The sequence below is a fragment of the Dissoconium aciculare genome, assembly GCF_010015565.1.
Source record: "Dissoconium aciculare CBS 342.82 unplaced genomic scaffold K489scaffold_11, whole genome shotgun sequence".
Lineage (NCBI taxonomy): Eukaryota > Fungi > Ascomycota > Dothideomycetes > Mycosphaerellales > Dissoconiaceae > Dissoconium > Dissoconium aciculare.
The window spans coordinates 82,911-96,933 of record NW_022984961.1 but is presented as its reverse complement, the minus strand read 5'-3'; the positions used below and the strand labels follow the sequence as shown (position 1 = coordinate 96,933).

The 14,023-nt window shown below is 52.3% G+C and overlaps 3 protein-coding genes across 3 annotated transcripts; 1 reads left to right on the top strand and 2 right to left on the bottom strand.

Annotated features, from left to right (window-relative positions):
• Positions 1–68: 68 nt before the first annotated feature.
• On the bottom strand, positions 69–4,261 carry K489DRAFT_372625 (uncharacterized protein; the record flags this gene model as incomplete). The annotated part of the gene is made up of 5 exons (XM_033603351.1): positions 69–2,768; positions 2,825–2,951; positions 3,004–3,266; positions 3,597–3,879; positions 4,092–4,261. 5 exons carry the CDS (start codon positions 4,259–4,261, stop codon positions 69–71), a joined length of 3,543 nt encoding a protein of 1,180 aa, XP_033457109.1.
• Positions 4,262–6,409: 2,148 nt separating this feature from the next.
• Positions 6,410–11,014, top strand: K489DRAFT_324495 (ATP-binding cassette multidrug transporter; the record flags this gene model as incomplete). Its single annotated transcript, XM_033601763.1, has 1 exon — positions 6,410–11,014. The coding sequence occupies one exon, from the start codon at positions 6,410–6,412 to the stop codon at positions 11,012–11,014; it is 4,605 nt and encodes a 1,534-aa protein (XP_033457108.1).
• Positions 11,015–12,218: 1,204 nt separating this feature from the next.
• On the bottom strand, positions 12,219–13,735 carry K489DRAFT_395947 (Aldo/keto reductase). The gene is made up of 2 exons (XM_033606857.1): positions 12,888–13,735; positions 12,219–12,706 (listed from the first exon to the last, which is right to left on the bottom strand). Exons 1-2 carry the CDS (start codon positions 13,514–13,516, stop codon positions 12,265–12,267), a joined length of 1,071 nt encoding a protein of 356 aa, XP_033457107.1. The 5' UTR covers positions 13,517–13,735; the 3' UTR covers positions 12,219–12,264.
• Between the last annotated feature and the right edge of the window lie 288 nt (positions 13,736–14,023).

Here is a 14,023-nt window from a genome sequence, read left to right as displayed (position 1 = left end):
ATCCCCCGTCTCCCCCACACTCTGCCTTGCTCCTGGACCACGCTGCAACTGTGAAAGATGAAAACCAATCAGCGATTTAAACCCCCAAGGACACCCTCCACCCAACCTCTCGCATCAACGCCAATGCCTCCACCCAGCGCTCCCGCAGCGGCAGTTCCAGCTCCAATGCCAGCAGCAGTACTCCCAGCAGGAGAATTCGACCCTCCACCTCCGCCAGTCACGGCCGAGAGTGAGGTCCATCCTGTGCCTTTTGCTCCATGGTCTGGTGACGTCGAGGAATAAGGGCGAAGGGAGAGTGCGGACCACATACTCGCCGCGGCACGGCTGAGGCCATCTTGTTGCTGCTGTTGCTGTTGTTGAGAACTTTGCATTTGAGCTTGTGCTGCTGTGAGGGGGGTATTGGAAGGGGAGGAAGAGTAGAGATTGGATTCGGAGGTATTAGTTGGCGCGGGGAGATTGTTGCCATTGCGGACGAGGACTGCGATGCGGTCGTTTGAGGGCGGTGGACCGCGCTGGGAAGGGGAGGTTGTGGAAGGAGGTCCTGGGAGGGTGGAATTGGAAGTTGCGAATGAGATTTGGAACGAGGTCCCATCGTTGTTGTTGTTGGAGGATAAGTTGGGCTTGGCGTTTCGATTGTGGGATGCGGGGGCTTTTGCTGAAGGTTCATCCGAGGGTGGGAGACGAAGCCAGACAACCCACCAGCCGCGAGAGGTCTTACTCGTGCGTTCGAGATCGTGGCGGATCAAACCTGAAGGCGTCGCAGTCGAGGACGAGGGTTGAGATGAAGTGCTCAAGAGGGTGTTGAGGACTTGACTGTGGACATTGAGCGCTTCGATGCGAGTCCAGGCGGTTGTAATGGTGGACTTAGTATTGCCAGAGCCACCGCGAGAAGTCATGGATAAGCCTTCGGCTGCCGGAGTGCCAGGCTCGGGAATATTAGGAATACTGGTCAAAATCGTCAAACGTTGCGGGTCGTAAATAAGATCATATATGGGTGCGGATTCGTCGAGAGAAGTCTGTTTGAGACTCTTCGGATCGAGCAGATGTCCTGGCACAGCAGCTCGAGAAGCGTTAATGCGCTCGATGAGTCGGGCGGGACTGGTCGATGAGACCATGGGCTTGTGGATTGCAATCAAGTTCCGATGTAAGCTCTTGTAGAGTCCGGACATTTGTAATGATGATGTGCGGTTCTCAAAGAGGAAGCAGTATACGAATGGCCTTCGGGCATAGACGACAACTCGGAGCCGACGGAAATTCATTGTAGCATCATTCCCAAATTGCGGCGGCAAGAATTCTACCGTATCGAGTGCATCGAGGCCTTCCATGATCGTGCTATCTCCTAGTTTAGCGCGTCTGTATTCTGATTTGACATGCTCAGGGGTCAATTCCAAGTAGACTGTTCTGACCAAAATTCGTGCAGCATCGTCGTCTTCTCCGGAACCGGTACTACTCTCGCTTGGGTCGCCTTCTGACTTGACATCGTCCAGATCTCCCACCAGGCCGACGACAAAGTGACCTTTGTTTTCAAGAGATCGTTGTCGTACCATCTTAGCTTGTCGTGGCTCGCCATCAGGAATAGGTTCAACTTGCGCAAGTGCTACGGTATCGTCCTTTGAACTAGGTCCACTGTGATCAGTCTGCTTCGATCGGGTTGTAGCTTTGATCGTGTTAGAGCTTGATGTTGAAAGTCGACGCATATGGGGACGCTTAGATGGCGCAGGTTTAGCGAGAGTACTTAGACCCAGGGTGAGATATTTCATGTACTGATCTGGAATCCCCATCGTTGTGCCTGAATCTGACGCCTCAGCCGCACCGTGGTCTGCGTCGGATTCTACTTGTCGGGTAGCCTTGTCCAGCGCTTGCTCGATAGCCACGGCGATTGGAGCCGGAATCTTCGGTCCACTTGTGCTTGACGTCGTTCGGTCCTTGATGTTTGCTCGCTTTGCAGTCTCGACAGAAGACCTTGTGCCCTCTGTTCGTACCTCGTTTGATTCTGCTTTCGGATGCCAGTCTTTAGCATCAACATCCTCTGAAGCTCGTGCTAGTGGTTTGATTGGGTCGGGTTCTCTTGCAGGCGGAGGCCTTCGCCGACCTCTCCTGCGCTCTCTTGAAGGATGATCACGAGCACCATACGCATGCTCGCCATATGTATAAATCTGCCTCATCCAGATAGACAAATTCCGTAACGAGGGTCGAGAAAGAATCTGTGAACCTGCAAAAACGACTCCATCATGTGCCTGAGGAAGATTACCACTTCCCATCCATGGAACTTCATCTCGATCATGTGAATTTTCCGAGTCTGATGACGGAGAATCACCGAATCGTGATACTATCACATCAACGAGTCCTTCTGTTCGCCTCGTCAAGTCCTCCAAGACATCTCTTTCGCCACTTCCCCACGTCTCTTCGCCCACACCCATACCCAACTCTCCTCCGCCCGACAACTTTAGACCACTGAAAAGGTCTGCAGATGGATTGCCATGTAGAAGAACATCCCAACTTCGAGCAAATCTGATCCAAAATCGTGCCAAGAGATTGCAAAACTTAGGCCGTGGCTGTCGAATGTACAACTCAGTTATGGAAGGACCGTTGTGCAACTGGAAGATATGATGCGCCTGTAGGATCTGTTGAATCAAAAGAGGCGCTGGGCTGACTTCTCGTGACGAGTATTCAACGGTTGCTGGCTTGTCGGTAGTCGATGAGCTCTTTTTGGAAGAAGATTTGGATGGCGCTTGATTGGCGGTGGGTAATCTTGTGAGGTCGACAGACTATAACAGAATGAGATAAGTTTCACCGTCGAGGTGACTTCTAGCAGACCACATACCGCCAGCACCCACCAGCCAGGTTCAAGCTCTTGCATTACAATCCTTGACTTTTCCGTATCAACTGAGTCGACGGGTCGTCCATCAGAAAACGTCCTGTAGGCCTCACTCATGTCAGACCAGATTGCTCTTTTCACACAAGGATAGCAAGCGTCCCAAATCTATTCCTCCAAGAACCTACCGAGCGAAATCAATGATCCCCTGTGCCAGCCCAATCTGTCTCAACTTCTCATTCTGCTCCTCCCGGAGCGCATCTCCCCCAGCACCATCCTGACGTGCAGTTTTTCGGGCTTCATCTGTCGCGCGTGAGTACCAAAAGACCAGCTGATCGGGAAAAGTCTCATCGGTCGGACCCAACGTCGGGTTGTAGATGCCGAGAAAGGACAATCGAGCGGGGACGACGACGGAGGAGCTCTGCCATGGCGAGGACGAAGAGCTCATGGCCTAAGGGTATTTCGAAGAGGTGGGTGTGTGTGAGCGTGATAGTTTCCGATCCATGATTTGACCCTGCAGCTAGGCCATAATACTAATTCGCGGCATCGAGTGTCGTCAAGCGGGGAGTGCGCCCGCAAGAGCTCCATCGGGCTTCGGAGGTACCTACCTAGGTAGGCACGGATGACGAACGTAACGCGATAAACACGCCAATACACGTGAGAGGGCTCGCTGCACCGACCGACGATATTATTAAGCATGAGAATCTTTATGCATACACAATTTTCGATACAGTGCATTTCTTGCATTTGAAATCATCCCTACCTAGGTACTGGAAGATACATTTCTGGAACAATGTCCTGATGGTGGACCCTGAGAAACGACATCTGTTTGTCCGGTATTTTCGGGAGTTCCATGCTCCCTAAAGTCCGCATCTTGCATCTCGGACGACTGCACAATGACAGCGGCCAAGGCGCAAAGATCGTCCGAGTCTGCATAGATGGTGCGCCTCATCACAGAGATGCGCCGCTTAGTTTCGAGTTGCGTCGTAGGAAGGCTGCGGATGCCGTGATCGTTTTGTGATGGTGACGATGATTTCGTGAGATTGCATTTGGTTATTGTTGTGCTGTACGAATGTCGAGCCGATGATTTTTGAGGCCATAAACGATTTACGAACGTTGGATCCTGTTAGCAACCCTACTACAGTCTACAGTATTGCTGAAATCATGATTTTCTCATGCACGCAACCAAAACATTTTGATTGGGACCCGGCTGCGATACCGTGTACAGTATCATCAAGAGGGAAGAGCAGCTGCAAATGCGACAGTGCCTACGCACAGTGACGAATGTACAGTTCGGTATAGACCAGTGCCGGGAGCACTAAACGTTTTCGATCCGAGTCTCGTGTAGTGCCCTTGTCCATATCCACGTGGGAATAACCCGGCACTGCCAGGCCCAGATTTGGCGGATCTTTGATCGGCGTTTTTAAGCAACCTGTAGGTGTTCATTGTTAATCAGACGGGAAGAGGTGAAGCCGTGACACCAGCAGGGGGCTTGTCGGAAGGAATTCCACCTCGCGTGTGCAACCTCATCTTTTATCATCTTGATCTAGGGGTCTCGCTTCAACCGACATTGCGATACGGAAATACTGTTCCTTTGCCAAGCCGCACCGGACGAGTTTGGTAGGGAGAACTATGGCCGGACGAATGATATGCTCCCGCTCTCTTTGTCCGGACTAATGCTCCATTCCACTTGTCAGAGAAAGTGATGCGAGAAGACGAAGGGAGAGACTGTCAGCATTTTCGGCGCCGCTGACGTCTCCAGCCCATCGCGGCACAGGGCGATGTCTCTCCCGAAAAATCAAATAAGCTTTTTGAGCCCACGAACAAGTCGCGGGCGAATCGAGATTGTCATCCTAGGGCATACCTAGGTAGCTTGCATAACTTTTAACCTTGGGCATCACCAAATCCGAGATCCGTAAAGATATATCGTAATGTACCGCGCTAAATTGCCATGCGTCCAAGGGGATATCCTTCGCAGTCGTGTTTCTAGAACATTGAGGCTCGGCGGGAGCGCTTGGCATTGGTTGAGGCGTGGTCCTCCTACTAGATTCGGGACGACAACGCAGTCATGGAAATTATCATGTTGAGCATGACGTGTGAGAATAGGTCATGGTGGAACAGCGAAGCTATTGCAGCGACGGCATGCTAATCATTGTCACTGTATCATTGCCGAAGACGTCTCGGAACTGCATCTCCGAACCAGGACAGGGCATTATCCTGCTTCTAGAGCAGTCTTCTTCGAAATCGCTCGGAACCTTGGAAGGCTACAATACTGATCGGTCCGGAACTCCGAAACACAAGTCAGCCTCACGGAATTTTCGATAATCCATCCGAAATGAGTGAACGTGCAAGACAAGCAGGAACAATAAATTGCGAGGGCATGATCCTCATATCGTGGCCCTCCGAGAGGACCCTGTGGCCATGGTGGTGGCTGGATGCGCCAGATGATGGCTTGCAGCAAAGCAAAGGCATTATCGTATCTCGTTTGACCCATCTCTACCGTTTCCGGATACAAATGCAAGAAGTCAGTGTACGGAGGGTGCTTCGGGGCTTAGCTGCATTCGGAGGAAGCGCCTCATGGAGATTGCAATTTGTGAGGTCGTAGCCCCAGAGGATGCACGGAAGCGACGAGGATTTCCTCGAAACGGGGGATATCTCGCCATCACAATGTTCACGACGTACTGCATCTTATGTGCACAGCATAAATCGCTGCTATTGATCTCCGTTGAACCTGTTATCTCCGTACAAACACCGCGAAGACGGTGGTGATGTGCGGCACAGGCAGTGATGTGACTGGTGTGGTAAGGATAAGAAACAGCATCGTCATCGATCATCAGTGTGATAATGGTCTTGTCTGCCGCGAAGTTCCGAGGGTGAGGCGTCGAGAATTTTTATGCACGCGATGCTTTTGCCGGAAATGGATGAGATCGGCACTGAAGTCTTCCGTCACTTCACATCACGTCACCTCACTATGCTCTGCGCTGCGACCCGTCTCGACTTTCCTCCGAGCATTTCTTCGGGCGTCTCATGGGCTAGGACAACAGTGAGACCAATAATTAATGTTGTCCCGCGTGTGCCGAGACCGAATTGAATCATGACTCAAGTAGTATTATGCACACCATTGTCAGCCGCTCCCACGGATTGTATTGGACCAACACCACCTGCATTCCCACGTGTGATGAAATGGTAGAGAAAAAGTTATGCATTCTGGCTGACGTGACCCTCGCAATTGTGAACGCGCTCGACCACACACACACACCACCATCACGACCACCATCATCACGATGGATTAAGAATAAATGCAAAACCCATCCCTCTTCACTTTGTAATTCTCCTACAATCCTCATCCTTCTCAGTTTTCAGCAATCACGATCGCGACAGGGTCTTCACCTATCGTGATTCCGTCCATCAACGACCAACACAATTCATTAACACCAACCGTGATTTCTGAGAAGCAAACGCGTCTTTCATCGATCGCGGTAGTCCGTCACCGCCATTATGTCCCTCGTGGGCAATTTCCTGTTTGGAAATTATGACCGCACCGCAGAGCAAGCCGGTGCTGGTTCGACCGGCTATGGCCGTCGCCCGAGTTTGATGGACCACGAATTGGAACGCCAATCCAACTCATCTAGAAGACCAAGTTTAACGCCTTCCCTCAGCCGGACGCGAAGCAAATCCGTCTCCCAAGGCGTTCAATCTTCTCCCGCAATTCCTCAGACCGCAACGATCCCCGAATTGAATTCGGATCATCCCACGCCTCTCGAGCAGTCCGAGTTGGCCAAACAAGGCTTGGAGGATGCCGAGACGCCTCCAGCCAAATTCGAGACATCCGACGATGAGTACTACGCGGAAGAGAACCAGACCATCGCCGATCTAGCTCTCACCTTGAGCCGGAGGCCGACCTTCAACAATGTCCCTAGCAACCCTTTTGAAGCCGAGAAGGATTCTGCCCTGGACCCGCACTCGCCGAACTTCCGCGCGAGAGAATGGGTCAAGAGTATGATCAAGCTCAACCGCGATGACGGCCGAACTCCTCTGCGTACCGGCGGCTTTGCCTTCCGCAACTTTGGAGCTCACGGCTTCGGAAATGCCACCGACTATCAAAAAGATGTTGGTAACATCTGGCTGGAGACCGTTGGCCTCACGAAGAAGGTCCTCGGTCTCAGCAAGCCACGCCGGATTGATATCCTGCGTGACTTCGAAGGTGTCGTTGAGAGTGGAGAGATGCTGGTCGTTCTAGGCCCTCCTGGATCTGGCTGCTCGACTTTCCTCAAGGCACTCACCGGAGAGACACACGGCTTCAATGTCAACGACGAGTCTTACGTCAACTACCAAGGCATTCCCACCAAGAAAATGCACAAATACTTCCGAGGTGAAGCTATCTACACAGCCGAAGTTGATGTGCACTTCCCTATGATGACTGTTGGCGATACCCTGGACTTCGCTGCTCGCGCAAGAGCTCCTCGGATGATTCCCAATGGTTACAGCAAGCAGGAGTGGTCCACTCACCTTCGCGATGTCATCATGGCGACTTTTGGCATCAGCCATACCATCAATACTCGCGTGGGTAATGACTACGTCCGAGGTGTCTCTGGTGGTGAGCGCAAGCGTGTGACCATCGCCGAAGCTGCGCTGAGCGGTGCAGTCATCCAAGCTTGGGACAATTCCACTCGTGGTCTAGATTCTGCCAACGCCATTGAGTTCTGTAAATCCGTTCGCCTCAGCACCGAACTTCAGGGCTGTGCCGCCATGGTCGCCATCTACCAAGCCCCACAGGCGGCTTTCGACCAATTTGACAAGGCGATTGTCTTGTATGAAGGTCGTCAAATCTACTTCGGTACCACTACGCACGCACGCAGGTATTTCGAGAACCTTGGCTTCGTCTGCCCTGATCGACAGACCACTGCCGATTTCTTGACTTCCATGACATCTTCTCAAGAGCGTGTGGTCAAGGAGGGTTTCGAAAATCGTGTTCCTCGTACTCCTGATGAATTTGCTCAGGCTTGGAAAGAAAGCAAAGAGCGCGAGCACCTCCTCAAGCAGATCGATGCTTATGACAAGCGTTTCCCATTCGAGGGTCAGGCATACCAAGACTTCGTCGAGAGCCGAAAAGCTCAAAAGTCGAAACAACAACGTCTCAAGTCTCCTTACACCCTCTCCTACCCACAACAGGTCCAACTTTGTCTCTGGCGTGGCTTCAAGCGTCTGCGCGCCGACCCTTCCTTGACCTTCAGCCAGCTCTTCGGTAATTTCGCCATGGCACTCGTCATAGGATCAGTGTTCTACAATCTGGAAGTATCTACAAGTTCCTTCTACCAACGCGCCGCTGTCCTATTCTTCGCCATCTTGATGAACGCTTTCGGCTCCGCTTTGGAAATCCTCACACTCTACGCTCAACGCCCAATCGTCGAGAAGCAAGATCGTTATGCTCTGTACCACCCTAGTGCTGAGGCATTTGCATCGATGCTGACGGACTTGCCGTATAAAGTATTGAACGCCATCGTGTTCAACCTTACCGTCTACTTCATGGCCAACCTTCGTCGGGAACCCGGTGCCTTCTTCTTCTTCGTCTTTATCAGCTTCATCTTGACCTTGACTATGAGCATGATGTTCCGGACCATCGCTTCGGTTTCAAGGACCCTCTCACAGGCTATGGCTCCCGCTGCAATCATTATCTTGGCTATTGTCATATTTACTGGTTTCGCAATTCCTGTCAACTACATGCTCGGCTGGTGTCGATGGATCAATTATATCGACCCCGTTGCATACGGGTTTGAAGCACTCATGATCAATGAGTTTTCAGGACGCAACTACGTTTGCAGTGATCGTGTACCAGTCTACGGTAACCTTCAAGATCAGACTCAAGTGTGCTCTGCTGTTGGATCATCTCCAGGATTGCCCTATGTTGAAGGCGCGAATTACATCATGTCCGCCTACCAGTACCAGCCAATCAACAAGTGGCGCAACGTGGGAATCATCTTTGCATTCATGATCGGACTCATGTTCTGCTACCTTGCTGCCACCGAGCTCGTCAGTGCTCAAAAGTCCAAGGGCGAAGTTCTCGTTTTCCGCATGGGCCACACTCCCGCTTCGCTCAAGGAGAAGAGGTCTGACGAGGAGACTGCTGATGCTGGTGATGGCGCTGCTCTGGGAAAGAAAGAAACTCACACTGAGGCTACTGACATCATTCAGAAGCAGACAGCGATCTTCAGCTGGAAAGACGTCTGCTACGATATCAAAATCAAGAGCGAAGAACGTCGTATTCTCGACCACGTTGATGGCTGGGTCAAGCCTGGTACTCTCACTGCTTTGATGGGTGTATCCGGTGCCGGCAAGACGACTCTTCTCGATGTTCTCGCCACTCGTGTCACGATGGGTGTCATCACTGGCGATATGCTGGTCGATGGCCGCCAACGTGACTCGTCATTCCAGCGCAAGACCGGATACGTTCAACAGCAGGATCTTCATCTCCAGACCACTACCGTTCGTGAAGCTCTCAACTTCAGCGCACTTCTCCGTCAGCCAAAGCATGTCTCTCGCAAGGAGAAACTCGAATATGTCGACGAAGTCATCCGACTTTTGGATATGGAAGAATACGCAGATGCCGTGGTCGGTGTTCCTGGTGAAGGTCTCAACGTTGAACAGCGCAAGCGTTTGACCATCGGTGTCGAACTTGCTGCCAAACCGGAGCTGCTTCTCTTCTTGGATGAGCCCACTTCAGGTCTTGACTCTCAGACTTCCTGGGCTATTTGCGACTTGATGGAAAAGCTCAAGAACTCCGGACAAGCTATTCTCTGCACCATCCACCAGCCTTCAGCCATGTTGTTCCAGCGTTTCGATCGACTCCTGTTCCTCGCCAAGGGTGGCCGTACCGTCTACTTTGGCGAGATTGGAGAAAATTCTCACGTTCTGTCCTCTTATTTCGAACGCAACGGCAGCCATGCTTGCCCCAATGATGCCAACCCTGCCGAATGGATGTTGGAAGTCATTGGAGCCGCACCGGGAACCTCCACCGACAAAGACTGGCACCAAATCTGGCGCGACAGTCCCGAATACCAAGACGTTCACAAAGAACTCGAACGCCTCAAGCAAGAGCGTCCTGAAAAAACCGAGCCCTCGGCTAGCCCCAACGACAAGGAGAGTTACCGCGAATTTGCCGCGCCGTTTGGTACTCAGCTGTGGGAGGTCACGATCCGAGTCTTCCAACAATACTGGCGCACACCCTCGTACATCTACTCGAAATTCGCTCTCTGTCTGCTCTCGTCCCTCTTCATCGGCTTCATCTTCTACAAATCCCCGCTTACGCACCAGGGATTGCAGAACCAGATGTTGTCCATCTTCATGACCTTCACGATCTTCGGTCAGCTGGTCCAACAGATCATGCCGCACTTCGTCACCCAACGATCCCTCTACGAAGTCCGCGAGCGTCCCTCTAAGACTTACTCCTGGAAGGCTTTCATGATCTCCAACATCGTTGTCGAACTGCCCTGGAACAGCCTGATGGCCGTCATCATGTTCTTCTGCTACTACTACCCCGTCGGCCTGTACAACAACGCCATCCCCAGCGGCGCCATCGCCGAGCGCGGAGCACTGTTCTTCCTCTTCATGTGGCAATTCCTGCTCTTCACCTCAACCTTCACCAACATGGTCATCGCAGGCATCGACACCGCCGAAAACGGTGGAAATATCGCCAACCTGATGTTCACCCTTACCCTCATCTTCTGCGGTGTCCTCGCCACCGCGCAATCCCTCCCGGGCTTCTGGATCTTCATGTACCGCCTCAGCCCCTTCACCTACTTCGTCGGCGGCTTCCTCGCCACCGGCCTGGCCAACACCAAGACCTACTGCGCCGACAACGAATTCGTCTCCTTCCGCCCCGCCAACGGCGCCACCTGTCGCGACTACATGCAGCCGTACATGTCCGTCGCGGGCGGATACCTTCAGGATCCGAACAACACCGACATGTGCTCCTACTGCACTTATGACGACACGAATGTTTTCCTGGCGCAGTTGGGTATCTCGTATGGTGACCGCTGGAGGAACTTTGGCATCATTTGGGCGTACATTATTTTCAACGTCTTCGCCGCCGTGGCGTTGTATTGGCTTGTGAGGATGCCGAAAGGCGGGAAGAAGAAGGACGAGGCGGATAAGAAGGAGGAGAAGAAGAACAAGGGAGAGAAAGATGTGGAGAATAATTGATCTCGGGGTGTTTGATTTAATCTTGTGTCGCCATTTTGTTTCTAGACAGCGCGGCGATCTCGGGGGATTTTTTGGATGTAAACGATGGGATTACGATATTTCTACTTAATGGATTGCATTCAATGACTTTCGCATCTTTTCTGGATCTCTCATTCAAAACTAATATAGAGCGCTTGAAAGGAGGAGGGTGGAAGTAATAGTTCCAAAGCTTCAATTGAATCAAAATCCGACCACAACACGCGTGCAGTCATTGTCTGTTGACGCCGTAGCAAAGCGTATGGTCAGTGTCTCAATTGCTAGACTACACATGCTCCTCAAAAGCCGCAATCGTATCCGCATACAACTTACGCACAGCATCCGGCTCCTCATCGGTGCCATAGAACAAGCCCCCTTCCCCGATGGGAAACAACACTCGGTGAAGCTGGAGGGCGAGCGGTATCAGCGAACGAGGGGAACATTGAATTCCTCCTCGACCATTGTGAGAAACGCCTGCGGTTGCAAATATTCCCATTTCTGATCGCGCACCTGCCGCCATTTCATCCCCAGCCAGCCTTGTAGACGACCATGAGGCGGAGGAAGGTCTGTGCATTCTTTGCCATTACAACAGATTGCGACCCATAGAAATACGTAGAAGAGCGGTTCAAGACCGTGCCAGTAGCTGTGGACATTATTTCACAGTATGCCGATGGCATGGAGTCCTTGCGATCCGAGGATCCAGTTCTTTGGCGGTCTCATGACGGAGATCAAGAGCCCTTTCCAAGTCGATCAGAATTCCCGTCGGAGCCTCGGGATTGATTCGACTTCCTGTCGATATGATGATATTCCCTCGGCTGACGTCTCGATGTAGGATATTGCCGTCGAGAAAGCGTGAGCGGAGAGCTTTCGCGACGTCACGGAGCGCTTTCAAGAGTTTGGCAGTCGTTGAGAAGGAGTCCAGTGGCAGACCTGTGGATGTATCACGATGAAATTGAAGTGCAAGTTGCTAAACTTCTCAATCGAGCTGCTTACACTTACGACTTGTGCTGCAGGACTAGTCTGCGAGTCCACATGTGTCGCAGACTGCCGTGTACCTACCTTTGATCAACCAAGTTCTTGCGTAACACTCGCTCGGCGTCATAGCTCCGAAGCCCAACGCGAAGTTGCTGAATCCATGCTTTGCATTTCCATCAACAATGATATGAAGATAGACAGTACGAAATAAGTGCATCCACATCCCCTTCCATCTCATACCCAGCCACAATTCTCATCACTCACTCATGGATCCTAACATGCGGCCTCGAAGTATCAAAGCCAAAAACCTCCTTAGCTCGGTACTTCTCCTCCAAGAACGCTTCCTCCTCCACCGTCAAAACCTTCCCATTCGCCGCAATAGCCTCCTCCATCCGCTCCACACTACTAAACCCGATAATCGGACTCGCGATCCTCGCATTGATCCACGCCAGCGCGACATGGCTCATCGGCCAACTTTTCTTCTCCGCAATTTCGCTCACGCGTCCGATGATCTCGGCGTCGGCGTCGCTCGGCGCGGGCTGGTTCTCGGAGCGGATGGTGCTGCTGGCGGAGGTGAGCGGTCGCGCGAGCGCGCCGTGAGCGAGCGGTCCCCAGGGGATGAGTCCGACGCCGGTTTCGTGGCAGAAGCGGATCATTTCGCGCTCTTCTTCGCGGTAGAGGAGGTGGTAACAGTTTTGCATGCTTTGGAGAGTTAGCTTTTTCCTTTCAGACAAAGAACGTGCTTCCATACAATGAGACGTTCTTTTTCTCCCCTGAGGGTTTTCTCCGGATCCTCTCCGAATTTGAAGAGAGCCCGCTAGTCTTTTCAACCATGCAAGTAGAAGAAGAACTAAAGGGAAAGTAAGCGAGGGGGAAAGCTCACCTAATAAACTTCGTCCACCCATGTTTCTCCGCACACCACTGCATCCTCGCAAACTGCGTCGCCCACATGCTACTCGCACCGATGTACCTCACCTTGCCACTCTGCACAAGATCATGCAGCGCCTTCATCGTCTCCTCGATCGGCACGGTCTTATCAAACCGATGGATCTGCAACAAATCGATGTAATCCGTCCCCAGCCTCTTCAGACTCGCCTCGACGGCATTGAAAATCCCCGCGCGGGACAAACCCCTCTGGTTGATGTAATCCGCCGTGTTATCGATGTCTTTGAGCGCCAACGTCTCGGGATCGTTGCCCTCGCGCACCGTCCCGCAGCATTTGGTCAGCAGGACGAGTTTGTGGCGCGGGAGGGAGTATTTTGCGATCGCGGCGGCAATGAGTTCTTCGGAGCGTCCGTTGCTGTAGACGTTGGCTGTGTCCCAAGTCGTGATGCCTCGATCATAGGCGGCTTTCAGGAGCGGCAGGGCTTCGGATTCTTCGAGCACCCAGGGTTGCCAGCGCGCGTCGCCGAGGGACATTGCGCCGAGGATGGGCACGGAAACGCGTAGGCCGGAGGCACCGAGGCGTCGGTAGATGGCTTTGGGGACTTGGTGGATGGTGGATGGCGCCATGATTATGGGTTCTTGTTTGTTCACTTGTTTGATGGTGTCGTTATGGAGTGGAAGGAAACGTGGACTCCGCTACAGTGCAAATCAGAGTTCTAGAGAGATTGACAATGCAGCCTACAACGCCATTGCCATAGTTAAGCGATGAGCAGAATGCGATTACTATTCATATTTCGGATTTACTTTTAACCCCGGAAATGTTCCAATTCATGCAGGAGGCCTTATCGAAGTCATCTCTTGACACTCATGAAAGACAATTCCACACCTGAAGACTCGTCCGGTGGAGTCCGGAGCTCGTCCGGTGAATGATGTTTCGAATTCGTCCGGTTCGAGTTCGTCCGAGAAGCAACTTTATCGAGCTCGTCTGTCCGGCCGGTGACGTAGAAGTGCCACCCGGCGCCCGCCCAGCGCGTTCAGGTCTTAGGGTTGTATGTACCTGATTAATCCAGGCACGCCAGGTTTTGGACTTCTAAGGTCGGGCGTGGACAGAGTGCATTGATGTCAATTCTTCCT